The sequence below is a fragment of the Macrosteles quadrilineatus genome, unplaced genomic scaffold, assembly GCF_028750875.1.
Source record: "Macrosteles quadrilineatus isolate MER2022 unplaced genomic scaffold, UCM_ALF_1.0 Scaffold_2__2_contigs__length_208266976, whole genome shotgun sequence".
Lineage (NCBI taxonomy): Eukaryota > Metazoa > Arthropoda > Insecta > Hemiptera > Cicadellidae > Macrosteles > Macrosteles quadrilineatus.
The window spans coordinates 57,637,644-57,661,704 of record NW_026542595.1 but is presented as its reverse complement, the minus strand read 5'-3'; the positions used below and the strand labels follow the sequence as shown (position 1 = coordinate 57,661,704).

At 35.6% G+C, this 24,061-nt stretch overlaps 2 protein-coding genes and 1 long non-coding RNA gene across 3 annotated transcripts in view; 1 reads left to right on the top strand and 2 right to left on the bottom strand.

Moving 5' to 3' along the window:
• Positions 1–359: 359 nt before the first annotated feature.
• On the bottom strand, positions 360–2,892 carry LOC128983902 (uncharacterized). The gene is made up of 2 exons (XR_008489966.1): positions 2,631–2,892; positions 360–573 (listed from the first exon to the last, which is right to left on the bottom strand). It is a non-coding gene; the product is annotated as an uncharacterized LOC128983902 (long non-coding RNA).
• An 8,112-nt stretch (positions 2,893–11,004) lies between these two features.
• Positions 11,005–24,061, top strand: part of LOC128984244 (uncharacterized) — a 39,122-nt gene continuing 26,065 nt past the window's right edge. Inside the window, exons 1-2 of the mRNA XM_054403546.1 lie at positions 11,005–11,041; positions 11,632–11,769. Coding sequence (XP_054259521.1) covers positions 11,005–11,041; positions 11,632–11,769 — 175 coding nt within the window. The remainder of the gene's footprint in view (positions 11,042–11,631; positions 11,770–24,061) is intronic.
• Positions 11,480–18,747, bottom strand: LOC128987230 (RWD domain-containing protein 2A-like). The gene is made up of 2 exons (XM_054407977.1): positions 17,673–18,747; positions 11,480–12,346 (listed from the first exon to the last, which is right to left on the bottom strand). Exons 1-2 carry the CDS (start codon positions 18,375–18,377, stop codon positions 12,092–12,094), a joined length of 960 nt encoding a protein of 319 aa, XP_054263952.1. The 5' UTR covers positions 18,378–18,747; the 3' UTR covers positions 11,480–12,091.

Sequence of the window (24,061 nt, the reverse complement as noted above, 5' to 3'; positions counted from 1 at the left end):
CTGAAACTTAGATTCTTTCAAGTTAGGCTATGTAAAAATCCATGTTAGAGTGCTAAAAAATGTTATTTTTTTACCACTGTTACCGTTTGACTGTCTTGGCTATAAGTTGAGATCTTCATTAGGCAATTATTATAATTATTGTGAAACATTGACATTGCACAATTCCAATGCTGAAGGATAGTTAAGGATTTTGAATAACTTAAAGTTCCAAATTGCAAGAATGAAATATTAAAAAATAAAATGACTGTGAAATAAAACAAAATATATTTTGCAAGAGTAACTTAATTAATTTAGAAACCCCAATAGGCACAATAGGAATTTTATTGATGAGGAAGTTGAGGTTTAGTAAATAAAACAAATTAATTAGTCAAATACAGTGTATTTAAACATTTCACAAAAACAAAGTGAATCTTCTTTTATCCAAGTCTTAGATCATTACATTTGGAGTTTTTTTCATTGGAGAAACTGAACTATCAATTTGAGTGTGTTTGCTGTGGTGGATTTGGCTGATGTCCGTTTGATTTTCCCTGTGCTTTGTCTTGGCGTCTTAATCTCCATGGGTTCAATTGGAGTCTGAAACAAAAAAGGCCTTAGTTTTTTTATAACATTACTCGATAAAAAAAGTAAGAGGTGGTCCTTTACTGATTCAGATTTTTAAACTGTTTCAATCAAAAAACCAATCAAGATTAAACCAAAGTAGACAAAACTGTGTGTGAGATAATAATTCGCTTCTACTGAAATGAGCTGTAAAAATTTAAAAATCAAGGCTACACTTGCGCTGACACCAGGTAGAAGTAATAAAAGTAAAAATAATAGAATACTAAATCAGGTATTCAGTATATATTATAGTAGTTAGGTTTCAAAGTTCCGTCAGATAACAAAATTACTTTACACTAAATACTTCCATGTTGCTGTTCCACAGGCCTTATATGGAAGTGTAACCAAAATTAGCTAATACAATTTATAGTTTTTTTTTTACAGGGATTTCATTAAAATTACAGCCCCTATTAACTGCCACAGTGAGAGTAATAAGTTAGTGTCACTATTACTCTCACTGTGGCAGTTAGGCCTATGTTAGGTAAGGTTGTCGCCAGATTCATATGGCAGATATCGATCCGGAAGGAAAAATCTAGGATAATCTGAGGACTTTAAAACATTGCATGAATAACGATAAAGACACTTAGCACCTGAAATGTTGACACTGTAGGCTAAATTGTATTCTTTAATAGGACATCAGCCTAATAATTTTTGAATATTATAGTAGGTAGTATTGTAGTTCTGATAGGGTTATAGGTAAATATGACGCAGTCATACCGATATCATCGGTCAACAACATAGACTTCAAGTATCCAAGTAAGTAAGGTCTGCTTGAGTTTTAAGGCCAAAATATTATCATAAGTTATAAGTTAGCTGATAAGCAACAATTTCTGTGTCTGTGAAATTTTGCGATGCCAGTTTATTTTTTCCTAAAATTAAGTAGGCCTATTCGATCTTATAATACATGAAAACAACCTTAACATTTTTCTAAGGCACAGAATACTTTCATTTTAAGGTATTTTAACCCTCCAAGTGTCCATAGTAATGGTATTAATGTCCGCCCATTTATTGCGCAATCGCAGGACTTTATTAAAATGTACCTTATGTAAATGTAACTGAAAAACACTCTAAAGTATACTGTTTTATATATCATATTGTTTGGAAAATTATGGGCTTCAATGTTATATAAAACATTACAAAAAAAATGTTCTAACATTTTTGTGGGGTTATTATTTCTCAAAAATTATAAAATAAATAAAACAATTTTATGTTTGCACTCAATAAATGTTAATAATTCATAGGTCTACAAATTTTTTAAAATAGCTAATTTGTTCAAAATTTTATGAGGATTCCAAAAATATAGTACCGTAATATAAGGAAGTAGGTTTGCAAATAAATAAGTTATGGGTGAAAAACAGATTTCGTACATTTAGCGTCAGCTAGCCTAACCATAGCTAGGAATCTGGCGGATGATTTACTTCAATATCACTACCAACTTCTTCAGGATCATCAACCAGCCCTTCAAAATCACTTAAATCTTCTTATAATGCACCACGTATCTCACAACATTTTATTTTTAACACTAAAACAATGATAAACGTAATAAAACACATCAGTCATCGGTGCAAGGTTAACCAAGCTGTTTACAAATACGCACGTCATCTGGAAAAAGCTTAGAATCTGCTGAAAACAACGATACCAATCTCGATCCAGTTCAATCTGATTCAGTCGGTCCCAGAGCCTTTGCCGTAAACGATGCTTGTGTGTAGCAAAAGCGACGCATAACACCACGGCGGGTGTGTTGTGCGTCGATTACGCGACGCTTAACACTCCGAGGGTTAAAAATGTTAACAACCTATAACTGTGACTGCTTCTCTGGTGGAGTAATACCAGACGGGGGCACGACCACTGGCAACGATTACATTTCAAATGGTCAGTCAGTCACTGTCAAACAACCTAGGCCTTATTTTTTCTGTAACCCCCTGAAATGTCACTGTACAGCGCTTTGCAGAGTTAGGTTAGGTTTATTATGGTCTTATGTTATTATGTTAAAACTTTAACTTAATATGTATTTAAGATGTAAAAGATCTTACCTCAACAATATCAGGCTATCCATAGAAAAGTTGTCCACGGCGGCGTTTTTTTTTTTTCCGAACTGCTGTACATAATCGGTGAGCACAGCGTCATCTTTAAGGAGCTTGACAAGTGCTCCAAGTCTTATCTAACTTAACTTAAACTTCATCGTTGTGTCATCAGATAATTGTTTACTGCAAAGAATCAATACTAAACAGTTTCTTTCCGATTTTTTCTTTTGACAGCCTTTTCCCAGGATTTCAACAGCTTTAGGCGAGTTAATAGAAATCTGAAAAAGTTAAAAAATAGTTTAACTTAATTCACAGTAACCTTTAGACTTAGGTTTCCATAAATCCACATACATTGTAGTTCAACACCTATACCTGGAAATGTAAATAATAGCAATAGTCAATGATAATGGCAAAATAGCTATGAAGGGCCTATGATTGATAAATGGAGCTGACGCTAGGTACTACTTGTCAGTATAGGTACGAGTATAGGCTAGTAGCATGTATAGTAGCATTGCTAGTAGGTATGGTTACCAAAATAAAAATACAAGAATTTATTTGATTCAGTTATAATAGTTCAAATTAAAATGCACTTCTGATTTTTAACAGTAAGAAGTTATCTGAAGCCCTAACCAGTCTATAGGCCTAAGTTAGCGACATTTATTGATACAGTAATTATTTAAAACTTACTTGTAAAACTGGACCCCATTTCCTTTATTGTACGTTTCTTTGCATCCAAATTCAACACAATATCTAACCAAAATTTGCGTAATTGACTCGCATAATTAAGATAAACATAATTACAATAAGCAAAACCCATAAAGAAGCCATGTTATTTCTACAATAAAAATATATAGACCCATGAGCATTTTATAAATAGTAACATACCTTATGTTAACTAATGATGTTCTTCAAGTATATTTCTTATAATCCAAAATATAGGTTTACTATATTACATTCTTTAATTTACATTTATTTACATTAATATTTTTACATTAACCATAACAACATGCCGTGCAGACGACAACAGCTTACAGCAGCAGACGCGTTTGGAACGGGGCGGCGCGGTGGTGGGGGAAGGTGCGCTGGTGGGCGGTGTTACGGGAAACAACGGTTCGTGTGGAAAACTACCATCGGCAACCATAAAAAATACCTAAAATCAGCTGTCTGTTTAGTGTTTATTGTAGCAAGTGGTTTAAAAGCAGCCAACAAAATATTTCATGAAAAGTACAGTATAAAAGCATGGTGGAAGGTAAATGTATTTTCCTTCCACCATGGTATAAAAGTAGGCCCATAAAAATCCCAATGTCTCTTTGCAACAGTTATTTGCTCAATCAAATAGATTTGGTAACAAGCTTTAAAAAATACCCCTGCCACAGCAAACCTGCAGACTAAGCGAATGTCCATTTGCCTGATTGGATTAACATTGTCTAGAGGCTAAAATGTCTCCTTAAAAACATCACATTTATTCCCTATTTAAATAGAATTAGTTTGACCGTTGACAAGTACTTAGGTTTGCTGTAACAGGGCGTGTAAAGTGTTTTTTTTTATGTTAATAGTTTAGTTAATAAATGCATCTTCCAAATTTGATCAAATACGTTCATAAACAAGCAAACTACAACAGTTTGCTTATTTTCCATAAGAATAACATGGGAATTTTGAATTTACAGGGTTTTTTTAATTTTCTCCGTAACCATTAGGCGCATAATAACACTTCATTGGACTAAATTATTTGTTTTTTAAGCTCTACAAAATGGTTTGTACATAAATTGCTGAATTTTATGTTTTTCGGGTCAAAAATAGGAACAACCAATTTTTACCCCATAAACCCCCGTTCCCATACTGTAGTCTGATCATGCTGGTTCGAGAACTCGTTCGAATAAATGTAGGTTTCCACATAGCAGTGTACCGTCCTTCATACGGGGTTGGCATCTCATGATCTTACTAATTGTTTCATTTATTCATTTCTACGGCAAATGCCATTAAACAATACATATCAAAACAAGATGGTCTGCAAAAATAAATACAAGAATAGCAAATAAATATACATGGAACAACCAATTTTTACCCCATAAACCCCCGTTCCCATACTGTAGTCTGATCATGCTGGTTCGAGAACTCGTTCAAATAAATGTAGGTTTCCACATAGCAGTGGAATATATTATTATACTATTATATTATATAGAATATAATATTAATACTAATATTATAAATCTAAAAGTTTGTGCATTTAAGTGTGTGTTTGTGTGTTGCTCAATCACACATAAACTAATGGGATTGGGCTGACGTCTTTGCCACGAATGGCCCACCTGGACAGTTCCCCCTTGATTTAATTGGCTTCAGCCTCCGCCCGTTTCCAGTCCGGGTGTTCAGATTTGGTGATAGCCAACTTCTCCATAGACAGTATCTCCAAATAGGTGGATGTCGGTGCTCTCTGTTAAACACCCGAGCCCTCTCGCTCGCTCTCTTTCGTCCTCGTCTTCTTTTTTCGCCCCCCTCTTTCCATCTTTCTTCCTGGAGGCTTCATTAGAGTCAGCTTTGGGGGTGTTGCCCTCGCCCTGTTTTTTTCCCAGCATCCTGGGAGTTAGGGTGCTTGGCAGCCCACGCCAGCCTCCTCTCATATTAAAATTAGCTTTACTGTGGTGCTACAAGTAACGGTTTTGGAAAAAAATTTCAAATCTCTTCCAGGTATCTTAGAAAAATTAGAAATACTAATGAAACATACTATAAAAACACAAAATCTAACGTAAGTCATTTTCTTTACTTTTTAAACAAATAACCAGTATTTTACTTGAATTCCCTTAAACATACTATTCTATGAAAACACAAAATCCTATCACAACACAAAATCTAATGTAAGTAATTTTCTTCTTTACATTTTATACAAATAACATTAAACATTACAACATTTTACTTAAATCCACTGAAACATCACCAAACAACAGGTAACCCCATTTTCGTATGGGTGTAAACAAAATTGTACCATGGCCATGTTTTGATGTAAAACAAATGTAAACTTGAAAAAGTTCAGATGATTGAAGACAGAATTCAGCACAAACTATGACATTTTAAAAGCCTATAGAACGAAGGGCTTTCACGGGATATAACCCTAAACCCGTAAAAGGCACATCTAGAGGATAACAGCTTTAAATTGATACCCAATATGCCTATAAAAATAAATATTTAGGGGTCGATTTACTGCAGACAAAAATCCAACAAATCCTTTTAATAATATAGAGTAGTAAAAGTCCAGAGCGGTCAAATTAGTTAAGGTATTACGTAGAATTCAAGTCTATTCAAAGTTTGTAGTTTAACGCATATTATTATATTTATTTTTGATGCCACACATGCACTTATTAATTACAGTAAAATGGGGGGTGGTACATTTCCTGGCTGTAGGCTACATCTTTTTCTGCGGTCACCAGGGGATAAAATTCCAGGGGGGTACAATTCCGGCCCGTACAGTTTTTTAGATGCCAGTGGATTTAATGAAACCACTCATGCATGCATAACAATATCAAAGTTTTATGAGGGGGATACAATTCCAGCCTGTACACACCTTTTTGGTCGAGATAATACTGAGACGTCATCGTTACGTCACTAATCTGCTCAACCTGCACCCCATAAACACTAACCTGGGGGGTAAAATTCCGCCACCCTATGTTGGTGACTTGTGATATGCTGCTCGTGAAGTTGAAGAGTCCTGATTCACCAAAAAAGGCAGCAAGAATTGTAAAAGGAACCAAGTGCCTGAACCACTGTTGACTGTAAGAAAATCTTTTTATCAATCTTTTTACAATCGTTTAATCTTTCAGTCACTCATCAAATATCATGACAGATGATCGAGGTTGCGGGCGCTAGAAGTGCAAGCGACATCTACTAATCCACTTGTACACTTGTGCCGACACTGTTAGCAGAACATTCCAGCCCAATTGCCTATGCTTCCAGAACATTCCAAACAAACTATCGAAAAAGTGTGTGGAATGTCTCCTCCTGATCAACCCATCAACAATTTTGACAGTGTCGATGATTTTTTTAAACTAAAAAAAACCATGCAAGTCCCTTTTTTTATTTATGGTATGCCTGAGTGTGCTGCTTGGTTTTCCTCTCATCATGTATTCATCACTTCACTTGTTACCATTTAATGTTTGATAATAAATTTGGATATATGGGTGCTGCGGTTGGCTCGAATGAAGAGTGATTTGGAAGTCAAAAGTTTCCCTTTACTTTAATCAGCAGCTAGAGCAATTACCAGCAACCACATGATACATTTTTGCTTCGAAATCGTCCAACGTATGTGGTTTATCAGTACATAAAACTGCCATATTTGGATTAAAGAAAATTCAAGAACATTTTTTGAAATCCCGTTGCATCCATTAAAAGTTACTGGAGTTTGGTATACATTGTGGGCGAGTGGGCTCATTGGTCTATATTTTTTCAAAGACGATTTTACTCATATTATTGTTACTGAAAATGAAGAGTGCTAAAGAGCTATGATTATTTCCTTTTTCCTTCCCCAATTAAATTACGATGAAGAAAATCTTTGGTTTCAGCATGATATTATCACTATTTGCTATACATAGCATGTGAAACAAGTCTTACTGAAAGAAACATTTGGTAATCACATTTTGTGTAATGGACCTGTGAACTTGTTTCCACGACCATTCAATCTGACACCAATGGAGTATTGTATGTGGATTCAAAAGCAACTAGTCCATCTCAATAAACCACAAACGTTGGACGATTTGGAAGCAAAACTTCCTTGCGTTATTGCCAGTAAATGGCCCCAAATGCTAAATAAGGGATTGAAAACTGGACTTCTTCTGCATTGTGTTTCGTCACAGTAAACATACTACTATAGTACGTTTTCTGTAGTTTCGTTCAAGTCAGCCGCAGCACACATACTCCCGAATTATTTTAAAACTAAAATTACCAATGAAATATGAGTAAATTCCTGTATATGGTAATGAACATATTTTTCTTATATTTTATATTATTTTAAAGTTTTTTTTTTTTAAACACCATTTACGGCAAATGTTTTTCCTATATGCTGAACAAGAATAAGCAATAAATAAGATATTAGCATTTTTCTATAACTAAGATGTCATTTCACATCAATAATACCATCACTAATATAATAACCAATCCTAGCTGATATAATCCTTCATCCTGACTGTCTTTTAAAAGTTAAACTTAAGAAATTTGACGTCCATAAAATTTAACATGCAATTTATTTGGGAGACACTTTAGTAATGCTGATTCCAGAGTGCAAAACTGAAAATTCGATCAAATATTTGTATTCAGAAAAAAACTTGTACAATATTGGTAAAACAATTATTTAAGTCAGCCTTTTATTACACCAATGCTTACATAAAAAAATATTATGCATGGTAGGCAGTTTGAAATAATTCAAAATAAAATCAAAATGTATCTCAATAAAATTTATCAAATCTTTGTTACTCATTTTTACAATGCGTCACTCAAGGCTTTTAGCATATATAAAAGTTGAAACAACGAAAAATCAAGAATAAAAATTAAGTTTACGAATAGATTATTCTGCAGTAGAGAAACAAAATAAGGAAACATAATAAACATATATAAGTATATATATATATATAATTTAATTAAATTTATATATATATTTCTGTTAATTTATACCAAAGAGACATGCTTATACTCAGAGGATAGGTTGGTACAGGTATCCTATCCACCTTTGACCTGAGGTAGAACTCCATCACTATATTTCATGTTTTGAACTGTTGAGTTTGATGATAAAAATACATACTTGAACATAGTCTATCCAACATCTAATAACTTAGTTATACTTATTATTTCACTTCCTGAAAAGGACTGGTAAGTAATGAATATCCTCAAAATATGTTTATGTTATGTTTCATAAACAATTTCTTGCTTATGATTAAGTTGTAGTTGTAATTGCTTATGAGAGTATTTGAACAACAATCAGACTTAAAATATACTAGACAACAGGAAAAACAGCAATACTCTGTGTGAAATGGTTACTGATGCTACAACACATAACTAACTTTTGAAGAAAATATTGGTTTCCATTAAAAACGTTTAATGATTACATCTAATTAAATATTAAGCCATTATAGTGTATAAGATCTAAGATATAATTACTGCAAAAGGAATTAATATTTTTGGCCCGATGCGACATGTTCAATTATGATTACTTAAGTACTATAAATGAATATAAAACCTTGAAATCAAATTAATTAAGAACCTATTTATTTACAATATGATTTGTTTGTACAAGTTAAGATTTTACAGCGTGGTTTACCTACGCCTTTGGCATTTTTTACGGTTATTTTTTAAGGGACTGGTCAACTGGTCCAAACCCTCTGGTCTTTTTACTGACTATACCTTTCGTTATAGTATCTATTACATTAGTATTATTAGTTAATTTAATAGTATTTAAAAAAAACATCATGGTTGAATGGTATTTAACACGAGTTAATGCTTAATAGTTAATGGTTTACCATTTTTTTAAACTGATAAATTTTACTGCGTATTGATCTCATTGTTCCTTTAAATTTAAAGGAACAATTAATTAAATAAGCTATTCTTGTATTTTTGTATACAAAGTGATCGTAAAGTATTTTTTTGAATGTGTTAAAGTACATTTTCTGTCACACTGCAGCAAAAACAGTCGTTTTTAATGGATGCGTTGCAGGTCTAAAGCTTTTTAGCCCCTAGGGAGTAAAAATCAGCTGTCATCTCAGTTGAAAATTTCTATTGTAAACAATCGCATGTATTGAGAGTGTGTATCAACTGTTTAACTATTGTAGCTTATTGTTGCCTTATTGTAAATAGTTCAACATAGTATAATGTACACTAACACTACACACTATCGTAATAGACAAAATTATTGAATAACAAACTAAACAGCTGCTTGTTTCCATTAGCAAATTAAATTGAAAACAAGTTAGAAGTAGTTTCAGGAGGTATCTTTAAATTTAAACTATTTTAGTTTTGTAACGTAGTTTGTTAAAATAATGGTGCAATATGACAAAAAATATAGTTCATAACACGGGCAAAAAGTGTCTTTTCAACCCTCGTTCATTTTCCTACCATTGCTTCCCCTATATCGTAAAACTTGAGCTTGGGTCGAAAAGTGTCGACCCTAGAAGTGTTCACCACCCTACACAATAAGCAGCTGGTTTTTAAACTCTATAGATGAGAAAGGGTGAAAAAATAGTGGAACGGTGAGGCTAGAGCATAGCTGATCGGATTTTAAATAATCCATTACGAAGGTGTGCCAAAACATAGTGTAGTGGAGAATGTAGCTGGTACCCACGCCAACACACCTAGCCTTTTCGCCCCGTTATTCTACTCGGATTTATTTATCTTTAAGGTTTGGTCGAGGGTTGAGCTTCAATGGTAAAACCGTCATTAAAATGCACTTTTCATAGTTATAAAACAGCCCCAGTAGGGTTTTCAGCTCTCTAAAATGATGATATGATTTTGATGAAATTTGGTATGAATGTGTAAACCTACATTTATTTGAACGAGTTCTCAAAGCAGCATGATTGGACCATGAGAACTTTAATGAAGTAAAAATTGGGTTTTCCAATTTTTTACCTTGAAAACATAAAAATTTTCAATTTCTTTCCAAACTGTTTTGTAGAGCTTAAAAAATTTAATATAGTGAAGCGTTGTTGTATGAATAATGGTTACATAAGCAGTTGTATGGATACAATATAAATGGGGACTTTCTTGTGTTTTACTATTCTCACCACAAGTTGGTTTCTTCACAAAATTAGTACACTTAACCCCCATGTTGGATAAAGGAGGTTAAATGAATATTCAAAAGTACTGTTTTCCAGCCCCTTCACCGGTCCTTTATGTGCATGTGAAGCGCCGTTACAATCGGGGGTAAAAAAAACTCTTTCTTAGCTACGCTCTTCGCTTCACTCTAGCTTTGCCGCTCCACTATATGTTTTCACCCAAGTCGTTGTTTCCATAGAGGGACTGATAAAGTGACCTGGAGTAGGCCTACGGTAAAGTCAGGTTGAGTTTGGTAAATTTATCGATCACTGCCATGTGACACTTTTTCAAAAGGACATAATATGAATTTCTTCAGTAGCCTCTCCACAAACTACAAGGCTACACAGTATATAAATTCAAATTGAAAGGCACACTGACTTTGGGGTACAAAATATCCTTATCTTTTGGCCAGGCTGTTTACACACATCATCCAATGTTCATCTAAAGTGAAAGATTGTCTTGAGAGCTTTGAGCCTAAAGAGTAATTTTTATAAATGCAAAAGAAAAGAAAAGTTAATAATTTTCATTTTGTTTTCAGGTAAAATTAAATTGAACCAGAATGAAGCTTTACAGAAATGTTATTTTGTTGGTATGGATGATGCTACAGAATGTTCAAGACATTAACTCAATAACAGGCAAGTGTAATCCATACTTAAGTACAACTTTTTACTCTACTTTTGACAGTTTGTAAGTTTTAATGGTATAAAACATTAGCTTGATAACCCTTTGTACCAGGTTTTATTCATTTACTTATTCCAAAGAATAACTTCAACTCAGCAGCCATTGTAATAGTTCCTTCGATCAGCTTTGTATCATTATAGGCTGTTCAAGTTTTTTACTAGATATCACCTAATTAAGGAATGTAAAAACAAATCATATGTTGTGTAATTACCCGTGTCTTTTGGCTTCTCTGTAAAGACAACGGATGCGGATATAAAATTATCTATCCTAGCTGCCAGGAAAATTAAGCTTTAAAATAACAACTGCTAAATTTCTTTCATATTCACAGATGTGTTATTATCGTGACTTTTTGGATTAAAACAGGTACAATAGAAATTACAAGATGATGAAAATTAATTGTAAGAATTGTATTTAATCGATATAAAAAATAACAAACAAGTTTTATATGTACAGGAACTAAATGTATAAATATCAATCATGAATAAGCATATACATTTTATAGCACAAATTATGACAGTGAATGATCTATCTTATTGAATTTCAGAGGATGCCAGAGAAGTTGAGGTAAACAATTTTATCAACAATTATGTAAATGAAGTGAGACGAACTTTTAGAATTGGGTCAGAAAATCATGTGATTAACAAGAGAAGTTATCCTGACATTGACTTGAACAAACTATCAGGTAAAATAGAAATGATTTTAGACGTTATATTCGGTTATAAATCCTTAAGAAAATTTGGAGGGAAATTGTAAAAGGATGATTCTATTTTTTTTTATATGATTTATTAAAAATACTTAACTAACAATTAATTCTGTCTGAAGCAGTTAATTTGATTACTGATGGCCTCCGGCCATCGCCAGTACTACTAAATTAATCGTAGTACTACAACGCAAGGGACAGAATTAGAGTAGTAAACCATGTAGGTTTTGTGTTGTAAAAGTTCATGTATCAAAAATATGGCCAATCAATGTTCAATATCATTGTCAAGTTTTGTCAGTTTAAGTCATTTATCTGAGCCACTAACTTTGCCTTCCACTCCAAAATATTCTTTGAACACATAACTACATTCATGATCTGAAAGATACTTATAGAATTCACCCATGTTCATGTGACTCTCCCGAGACTTTGATTTTCCTCCTTCAAAAGATATCTCCTTGAAACCTGTAAATTTACGAAGTGCGTCCATGTTGAAATCCTTGGATATATTTTCTTCTTCTTTCTTTTTACACATAATCTTTTTCCAGTTCATGCAACGAATCTAGAAAAAAAAAACCTCTTATTAAAAATACAAAAGCCATTTTTGATGTAAACTTTTTTTACCTACAGTTCCATTTTAGTATAGTTCCAATTGAATACAGTACAATTTTAGAGCTATTACAATATTCTACTTCTAGGCCTTTTAAAACAGAGGGCCAGGCTTATAGTAAACCATGGGATTGCATCGCAGCTGAAACGGCTTATTGAGCAACCACTTCTAGGCCTACTCTTTTCTTTTAAAAAAAAAAAAAGAGGTTGGCGGCCTCTTTTAACCTTGCATTGACCCGGTCCACATAGACTAAGCGCCCGTGTGTGGATCGTTTACAGCAAAGCAAGGAGTGAGCCGGTACAGTACGAAGGTGAACTGTACTGATAAATATTAGTGGCAGTGACCAGGATCCGAACCCACGACATCGCTGCCTTGGGCCCGAAGTCCGCGACGTTACCGACTGAGCCAACGACTCACATGTTATGTAGTAAAATATGACATTGGTTCAATGAAGGTTTGCTGAAATACACAAGTAAAACAAATAATTGTTCTTCTGAAAAACATTAGAAAGGGATCATCCCATGATTCGGAATGATTTTGTTTCTGGGTTAATATTGAATTTCGATTGACCAGAGCTCCCAAAGCTAAATCTATCTATCAGTGGCGTAGGTACATTAAGCACACCTACCCGCACTAGGCCTACATGTAGATAGCGCCCCCCCTCCCCAAAAATACATCACCACTTATGTTTTCTTCGTTTATCTAACCAAAAGCCGTGATCACAACAAAATCCAAAAACTCTCACGGACGTTTTTTAATCAACTCTCTCAGTAATGGAAACATCGTCATAGTTATCGGTGATCGCGGCAAAATATTGAATATCTCCTGCGTTCATGTAGACATGATCATCGTCTCCCGCGGTCACGGAAGTAATTCAATCTTTTTTTTTGCAATTGTGCCAAAATCATGAATATCTTCTTCGGTCTTATAGACATAATTTTCGACTCCCGCAGTCAAACAAACTACGTAATCTTTTTTTGCCATTGCGCAAAAAATCGTGAATATCTTCTTCAGTCTTCTAGACATCATCGTCGTCCCCGCGATCAGTTCCGGATTAACCACTAGGTCGCAAGCAAAAGGGAGCAGCAGAGGATTGAGAAAAACATTTTTTAGATTAAAAAATAATTTTTTTTTAACCACCAGTTTTCCATAATCACAGGTGACCATAATGATGTCTCCGCGGACCAAGGGAGATGTTCTAGATTTTGCCACGGCCGCGGGTGCTGATAATGATGTCCCCGTGATTGTGGCCCGCGGGAGACGTTCAAGATTCAGCCGCGGCCGCGGGTGACGGTGATGTGCCATCATGATCGCAGGGAGACGTTCAAGAATTAGCCGCTGTCACGGGTTGTCAATGATGATGTCCCTGTGATTGTGGCCCGTGGGAGACGTTCACGATTTAGCCATGGCCGCGGATGACGGTGATGTGTTCCGCGGATGATTGAAGCCCGCGGGAGTCATTCAAGAATCAGCCGCTTTCGCGAGTGTCGATGATGAAGTCCCCGTGATTGCGGCCCACGGAAGATGTTCATGATTTCATCGCGGCTCCCAGTATTGATGATGATGTTCCCGTGATTGCGGCTCACGGGAGATATTAACGATTTTGCAGCGGCTGGGGGTGTCAATGAGGATGTCCCAGTGATGGCTTACCGAGGGGGATGTTTACGATTTTGGCCTGGCCGCAGGTGACAATGATGATGTCCTCATAATCGCAGTCCACAGGAGATGTGTTATGACTTTGCTGCGATCGCAAGTGTCGATGATGATGTACCCGTGATTGCTGTTTCACGGGAGATGTTAACGATTTTGCCACAGTCGCAAGTGTCGATGATAATGTCCCTGTGAATGCAGCCCACTGGAGATGTTCACGATTTTACTGTGGTCACGGGTGACAGTGATGACGTCCTCAAGGTCACAGCTCACGGGATATGATCACGATTTCGCTGGGGTCGCGAGGTTTGAGGATGATGTCCCGTTGTTGCAGCCCGCGAGATTTGTTAATGATTTTGCCACGGTCACGGTCACAGATAACCTTGATGCCTTTGACTTGGTTTAGGAGAGATGTCCACGATTTCATCGACGATCACGGGTGTTGATGATGTTGTCTCTTTGATGCATAGGTTATTTCCTCGATTTGGTGCATTCACGATTACTTTCACGATTGCAAGGAATTTCCACCACAGGGGGAGGGCCGCTCAAGTAATTTGGGCTAGGGCCGCAAGTACCCTAAATCCGGCACTGCCCACGATCACGGAAACAACGTCTTCTATTTTTACGATTGAGGCCAAATCATGAATGTCTTCTTTGGTCTTGAAGACATCATCATCGTCTCCCGTCGTTTCGGAAATTATGTCACCTTTTTTCGTGATTGCGTTAATCGGTCACTGTCGAACCTCGGCGCCCCCTGGATGTCGGCGCCCTCCCACACTGTGGGCGTGTTATTTAGGCCACTCCTATATAAAAATTTAATGGTGTCTGTCTGCTACCATTGACTATTGGTCAAAGTATTACTCTATCACACAAAAGCTACTCAACTAACTGGGATTAAATTTTACAAAAATACGTATATGAGAGTTGTTTAGAAAGTAAGGAACGTTTGAAATGTGATGTTTAAAGGAGTAACTGAAATTGACTACTACTTGTCTAAATAGTCCCAAAGAATGAAATTACTTTGTTGAAGAACTATGCCGCCTGCGAGCTCAGTCACCTCGTGACAAGAAATTGGGGCTCTAAGTTGTCACCAAAGCGCTGGTGCTGCAAACCAGGTCCACTCGAAGCAAGGTCTATTGTTAACTATAGTATACTATTGTTAAATATAGTAGAGGGGCTAGTTAATATTGCAACAACGGGCAACCAGACGACTTCCCCACCATGACTGCTGAACATTCATACAAACAGAAAAAAAAAAAAAAAATTTAGGCTACTAATTAGTGTGTAATTAGCGTGAACCAATTGGCGTCAGAAGGTAATATTCTTTTGTTTTAAACCACTCTCATAGCTACCTACTACAGTATTCTAAGTATCATTTTAGGACTATTCCTGCTGCGATACTGACTGAGAGCTTTGCCCCATAGGCTTTAAAAGTTGTGAAGCGAGGCTTTTAAGAGTAAATATTTAACGGTCTCCACGGAAACAATGAGAAGACTCACAATGTTTATAATTGATTTAACTTTTATTGTAAACTAAATAATGTCAAACACACAAATTCCACTCAGCTGATACAAACAAATTAAAGTAGACCAACCTCGCATCAACCGATAATGAAAATTTTCCGGCTTCGCTAGTAAAATATTACAGTTTGTTATTACCTAACTGACCTTTTTCTGAGGGCAGTTCGATTTAACCTCAGCTTTCTAGGAATCTCGGCATTTCTGCTCCAACGCTCGGCGGTGGGAACAATACGCTAAACTCTACAGAATGTTACTGTGTAAATAAACATACTGTCTTGTAACAAAATTGTTGCTTGTATCTTAATTTTGTCAATAAGTTCTGTACTGTATGTACTGGAAAGCATTGATTAATATTACTAAAGGTAGGCCTAGGTAGGCTATAACAATAAGAATTTTTATTGACTCTTGCCTACAAGTATAATTTAGGCTATTCCACGACAGTCATTTGACTTTACCATGTTTTGGCTTTATTTGGGACTTTTCTATCATCATTAGGTCCTTTGAAAAAATTAGATAACGGTAAGTTTTAAGTGTAGTTTACTTTGTGGCTGTCATCTGTCATTAAAACATACCGAGGGGATTGGAAATTATTGTTAACTAAATATTTACTTTCTTCATTACCTACCTTTTTTTTTTAATGATGTACTTTTTGTCCATACAATCCTCTAAAATTTTATTATTTTATTAATCATTGTACATCATCACTAACCACACTGGTGACCAACAACGTGATAATTACGTAGCAACATTGAAGCAAATTTTTCAAGACGTCAACATCTCCAAGAAACCTCAACTATCATCAGTCAGAGCCAAACCCAGGTTAGTTTAGGCCTAAAAATGTCAGACACTGAAGATAATGTCACTGATCCTAACTTATCAACCAATTTAGATGATCTCTCCAAATTAACCGTCAAAACTTAACCCTTTGGAGAAAAAATGAGAAGGTTTGGTTACCACGCCAAGTTGACGCACAATTTATTGTTAAAAATATCATAAGAACGGACAAAATACTACCTATCACATTCTTGGAAACCTTGATACTGATGTTGCCGAATTACTTTCCGACTCTCTAGAGAAACCACTTAGTCAAACACCTTATCAAGACACTTTGTAACCGCCTGATCTCTGAATTCAAAGAATCTGAGAGTAGAAAATAGCCTACACTAAACTAGTTGATGAACTAGAAATTGGTTTGAAAAAAACCTTCTCAGTTTCTTCTATGATCAGTTGTTCCATTAGGCCTAGTCAGGATCATTTATTCAAAGCCCAATGATCAGGAACAGCAGGGGCCAATTTCAAACCAACAAAAAGCTAGGCCTACAGTTAGGCTACCAGTACTGAGTTTTCTCAGGATCGATCCAGTAACCTTTTGATTGATCAATAGGCGAGCACTATCGAATATAGCTACCAAAGCTGGAGCTGGTTGCGTAAAGTGTGTGGAAACTCTGATGCCAAGAAGATGGCTATGATAGCCTGTCCCACTGCCGTGCCAGGCCAAAATCCTGTTACCTTCTGGATGGCCTTGTAATTCCAAGCTCTCAGGATTCAAAACCATCACACCAAAAAAATATCACAATTCCCAATGATCAGTAGGCCTATTCTCAGGTTAAACTAAACCGAGTTTACACAATTCTGAGTAAATTTAAGTCAGTGTTAAAAACCCTCCAAGTTACATTACTTAACCAAATACTTAGCCTTCCCAACTAAAATCCAAATCACAACTCTGAGCAATCAATATTTACAGATGAACAAAACCGAGTTAATTAGATGCGGTATTTAAGAGCCTGTAGGTACTAAAAGTGATGGACTAGAACTTACTCACCATATTTTTAATGGAACGAGGGCTATAAGCACCAGGTGCATTTAAGTTACTGCCAAGTGCAGTCTAACTGTTAACTATATAAAACCCACTGTGCGACTTGGAACTCTTTAAAAATTATAGCCTATAGTCAGTAGGCCTACTCGGTTCATATAGCACTAGGCTTAAGTTACAGCTTAACTTAACTGGTGTCAAAGACTAGAAATAGACAAGCCTGTGTATACTCTTACGTCACAATAGTGAATGAATGAGTAACTTAATATTAACTTCAATTAGACTATGAACTTACCCTCTGCCACCAATCACTGCAATCAGATTCCCATCCTTCAGCACAAATAATTCCAGGCCTACCAGGCAAAACAAATCCAGTGATGCTATACTCTTGAGCCAGGTCCATTATGCATCTTCTTTTAATTTTACTGTAAATATGATGGGAATATATCCAATACCTCGTGAAGTGGTCACAGACATCTGTGTTCCTCGTTACGGGGTGGCTTCCTTTAGGAACTCTGTTCTTTGAAATAAAATAAGAACCTGCATTTTCTTGCAGCCAGGCCACTGTAGGATAAATACTTATCTCACCTTTAGTAAGGGAGCATATATGTTTAGCAAGATCACTGTTTAATTCGTGTTGTTGTGTTCTTGATAACGAGTCACTGCGTACAAAAATGTCTGGTTCATCAGCTGGATAGTTAAGTGGTAAATTAACACAAACTTCAAGCTTCTTTTCATCAATAACTAGATGGATGGTAAAATCTAACCTAGGAGGGAGGCTGTTATTTTTACCTTCAACAAATTCATTGATGTCTGCAATGACACTGTGGTCATAAATTTCAAATTCTCCTGGATTTGAGAACATTGACTGTAACATCTCCACTTCTTCTAACTGTATTCTAAGCATTTCATCAATTTCACTTTTATCGACAAATTGTGATAATTGGTCTTCTAGTTCTTTGAAGTCCAGAAAACTGTCATCTTCCCAGGTAGACGACATTGTGATTAAATGCTTCAATTAGTTACTATACGGGCCTAAATTTACAAGCAAACCTCAATTTTAAATACTTGAAGTTAGCTATAAGGTTTGAAATATAGTAAGAAACCCCCTGTTTTTACAGCCAAAGGAGATAAGTTATGCTTAGTTTCCTTACAAAGACAATGTTCTTAGAACGAAATACAAACTAGCAGCTTAGCAAGTTTTAAATGTTGTTTTATACTTCAAGAAGATTAATCCTAGGCTTAAGTTCTAAATGAAACAATTTCCACACCAGTATGAGAATCGATACTCTTATGACTATATTGTTTACGTTTTATTTAGAATAGTACCATATTGCTAATAAAATAAACTTTCAGTGATGCAGTAAACGTAAACGTAAACGTAAACAGTAAATCCTTACGTCGTCGTCAACAAGAACAAGAGAACAGAGAGAGAAGAGAACACCACCAGATCCATATGGCCATGCCATGTCTCAGGAAATAAGAAGACTAGGACTAAGAAAGAGACAGGGCATATCATTGAATATACAAACTTTATGGAGTATATATGTTACTAGCAAATTATACAGAGGGTCTTGCAAACAAAAATGAGCAAACTTTGAAATTAAAATCGTCTTTATTCTTGAGCGTTTTTCATATAACAACATATGTTTTTCAAAACAACTCACGTCAACATAAATAATATAAAACAAAGGCAACTTTCAAATCTTAAGTTAGGCTAATTAAAAGTTAAAATATGTTCTCTATTCCTTTTTATTTTACCATTCTTCAAGCCATTTGTTATATATTTTTTAAACGACTTTTCACTGTCCAACACCCCTGGCTCAGTCCTGGATGACAATATATTCCAGATTTTAGGGGCAAAATAAGAAAACCCACAACGGTCGGACTCACAGCGCACACGGGGCATCTCCAGCATGTCATCCTGCCGTGTGCATCGGGATCGCATCTCAGAGCGAGCTCTCAGTCTTACCTTCAGGTACTGAGGTCTCTCCTCTGACAGTACCCTCCGGATGATGCAGGAAGTGCGCAAAAGGCACAGGTCAGCCATAGGCAATAAGCCAAGATATGTGAGGTCTGATGAAATTCGATCAAATTTTCGCAGATCGCAGACGTACCTGACGCACATGTTTTGCACCCCCTGCATCCGACTCATGTCTCCCAGTGATATTAACATTACCATACACTGGAAGACAGTAATCAAACACAGACAGTACAAGTGCCTGCACAAGCCGAAATTTGGTGGGTTTGGGGAACAAGTCACGATGCCTGTACAGCATTCTCAGACGACCTATTGCTCTCTGGCATGCGTAACTCACATGATCAGAAAAGGAGAGCTCAGGATCGAAATGAAGTCCAAGAAGCTTGGGAGCTTCTTGTCACTGAACCTTTGTCACTGTGTTCAGCTATAAATTAATCAGTCTGTTTATTAAATTGATGAAATACTTTATAAAATTGTTTAAATGGACAAAACTGGAGGTTTGGCAAGAGAAAATTAACTTTTCAGTTATTATTTGTTCACACTCCAAACTAAGCTTATAAGATTTTGTTGTAATCTGCATAATTTACTAGATTTTACATATTCAGCAAATATTTTGTAAAATTAACTGTTTTCGTGGAATTTGGCATAAAATATTTTTAAAAGCTGCCATTTAAAAGAATCAGATATTTTATTAATATTTTGAACAAACATTGTGGTTAATAAGCAGCATATTGTTAGCAAAGCATTTTATAGAGCTTAAAAAACAAAAATTTAGTATATTGAAGCGTTTTTTTTTCGCCGAATGGCTATGGATAAAATTAAAAAAAAATTAATTTAAAATTCTCATGTTATTCTATTGGAGAAAATTGTAAACTGTTGTAGTTTGTTTGTTTATGAGCATATTTTGATCAAATTTTGGAAAATGCATTCATTTCATGCTGAACTATTAAAATTTTACAAAAAACACCTTTTTACCCTTCCTGTTGCAGCAAACCTAAGTACTCGAAATGCTATTTAAATAAGGAATAAAGTGTGATATTTTTAAGGAGACATTTTAGTGAAATAGTATGTTTTATCTATGGTGAAATCCAATCAGACAGATTAATGGAAATTCACTTAGTCTGCAGGTTTGCTGTGGCGGGGGTATTTTTTATCGAACGGGAGCCTTTCAGCTAGTGCAAATAGATCAGCTGTTACAATGTGTTCTGTGTTCACTTCACAATTTTTACTATTAGACACGATCTGACACTGACCTCTGACCACTGAGCAGTCGACCAGACCAGTGACTGGTGGCGTTGACCGGTGACCTGTCGCTGTCAGTTAATTGACACTGTTGTCGTTTTCGTTGTTATCTAGCATGATCGGACCATGTTAAAGGGGTTTTATGGTGTAAAAATTGGTTTTTCGACTTTTTAACCCTCAAGACATAAAATTTCCCAATTTTTTATCTAAACGCCCTTAAAGAGCTTAAATACAAACAATTTAGTACAGTATATCAAAGTGTTTTTGTATGATTATTGGTTATGGAGAAAGCTAAAAAAATGTAAATATAAAATGCTCTTGTTATTCTTATTGAGAATATTGTAAAATGTTGTAGTTTGCTTGTTTATGGATATATTTTGATAAAACTTGGCAAATATATTGATTTTATACTAAGCTATAATTATTTTACTAAAAAACACACTTTATTAGTTTCCTTGTAGCAGCAAACCTAGGTACTCGTTAAACGTAATGTCGGTTATTTAGTTCAACTGAAAATCAATTCAGCTAAATGTAAATTCGCTTAGACGGCAGGTTTGCTGCGGTGGGGGTATTTCGATAAGCCGTCTCCTAAGGGCAGGATCCTCAAGAGCTGCATTTACTCATATAATCTAAAGGTTATATGATTTAACGTTTAGATTATTACAGCTCTTGAGGTTAGTGGATAGTGTTGTGGTAACTTAACATATACAAGCGTATGTAGGCCTACAGGCATACCTTTTTCTGTCCGATGATTTTTTTTTTTGGGTATTTGGCCACGAGAAGTCGATTGGAGTTGGTCACAAGCCTGGAAAAAAACAGCTGATACAGATAATTTTTACCGTCATCATTTTACTGGAGTCTAAACCTTCGCTAAATCATCACGATGTTGTCCCCTGGCGCTGCGGAGTGGGGGAAATGATTCTCCCTCCACCTCCCCTCTAGACGGCGTCCAAACAAGCCCGCGTTGTTTTACATGCATATCATACCTTATGCTGCAGTTTTTCAATAAGTTAAAAAATGAATATTTATAAAATTAAACTGTCATAAACTAACCTAACCAACCAAACATGCAGATTATATAAAAAAATATATAAAATAATAATCGAATGAAGGTTTACTAATCGAAAAAATAGTTCTGTCCATAAAATAAAATTATAAATGCCTTGAATTCAATTTTAGAATTGATTAATTATAAAATTAAACTGTCATAACCTAACCAAACCAACCAAACTTGCTGATAATGAAAAATCGAACAAGGTTTACTAATAGAAAAAAAATAGTTCTAAAATTATAATAGCTCAAATTGAATTTTATAATGTTTTAATTAACAAATTAAACTGTCATAACCTAACCAAACTAACCAAACTTGCTGATAATGCAAAAATCTTAGACAAAAAGTTAGTGGTACCGAGAGGATTCGAACCTGGTACCTTCAGATCCTCAGCCCGGCACGTTATCCATTAGACCACCGAGGCCGGTGTCTACAAACAAACCGTATCGTTGCGGTAATGGTGTTCCCTCAGCCAATAGAATGCTTTGCTTCCCCCACTCCGCAGTGCCAGGGGACAACATCGTGATGATTTAGCGAAGGTTTAGACTCTAGTCATCATTTTAATTTATGTGTAAACAAAAATAACTGTATCGGACTATCGGTTACTTTTGGAATAAACGTTAAAATAAAGAATAGTTGTATTCATTTTGGTTTACATACATTACTGTTAAATGTTTTGAAGGTTATAAGAATGAAACACAGAAGATCTCCAAAGCGAATATCTATAAATAATCCAAAAGGTAGATAAGCTACAATCATCCTCAGGAAAAAATATTCACCTCTTTGTCTACACCTGAGCTAGTTCCAACCAGCTCATACATCTCACTAAATGTCTGTAAACCTCAGCAAAGTCGTGCATCAAAGAATAAAAGTAGAGAAATAATTTTAAGATCTTATGGCCGTGCAAAATAAAGAACAAGAGGCAGATCATCTTGAGCAGGAGTGTTGACGAATCGCTGCTCGACGTTTGGAAGAACGTCAGCGCACTGCAATTCCTCAAGCCTCTAAAGTCGCCGTGTCAGCGGATTTTGAATATTCACGATTGGAACCGTTTGATGTGTCATGAATACACACAACATGTGTCCGAACTGATCCGCGGTCTGAGGGTACCAGCATTGTTCTTTAACATCCAAACTGCTCAAGAAATCTGGCAGGTAGAAAATGGGGTCGCTTGAAACATCCAGTTTGATCTGCGAGGCGTGGGGGATGGCCTCTACTCCCTGTAGCCTACAGGTAGCTTTAAACACAAAATTCCGTATAGTTTCATTATTACTGACCATTAAATTCAAAATAACTATGAGCTCTCAGCAGTTTACCGTACCGGTATGACAGTGCTTGGTTACCTAACAAAAAATGTTATTACTCAAGTCACAAACGGTGCTGCAAATAATCTAAACGCTATGATCTATGAAACATGTGTAATTAGACACACATTACACAGTTGATACTTTTTTAGCGATTAAATGTTTTTGATAAAAAAAAAATAAAATAATTTTTGTAAATGATAAAATGTGTCTGATCAAGGCCCCACTAGAAAAAAACAGGCCATGCTGCAGCACGGGCAGCGCAACACTACGTCACAGTGGTGGATAGTTGTACTCAAATCTTACCATTTACAATCTGACAATCTGACACACAGCCAGTTTATTTACCTTTGGAATATTGCAAAATATCAGTGATAATTTATCAATGAATCTATTCACTTATTCACTAATGTGGACGTCATGGATCCTGCAGCATGACCTGTTTTTCTAGTGGGACCTTGGTCTGATCATGATATTATTTCAACTGTTGAACCCATATTACAAAATTAAAACAAATAACCACAACCGATCAAGGCTCGGTCCCCCGGTACTGACATTTTTTAAATATTGAAGTATTGAAGATACATCAGCTGTTAAGTTTTGTTTTAGTTTGTTTGTTTACCATGTCTTTGTCTTAAGTTAACCTTTTGTTTGATTCTTCCATAGATTTCTATATTACATGAAGAGAAGTGACAGTACAGTTTTCTTATAATGTGAGATAGTGTTCAAACCTTTGAATTCTGCTTCAATTTTACTTTAGCTGAGTAACTTATTAATTAATTTTATAAACACAGCAATTGATGTTGCAACAAATATGTTATTGTTGTGTTTATAATTAAGTGACAACAAAAACCATATTTTGATGGAGCATTGTTCCAAGTGCGGGAAAAAATACACCTGTAGAGTATTTTTCCTAATTCCTTGTAACATGGACATTGATCAAATTTAATTTACATCAAGAACAAGCGCTTTATCATCCATCCAGCAGTTTAATTACATTGGACAAGGCGGTGAAGAAACACCATATCATAGTGATGGGAACTATCCGATAGAAACAAACGATTCATCTGGTTGTTGCGCGCCAACCGATTCATCCGATGGTTACT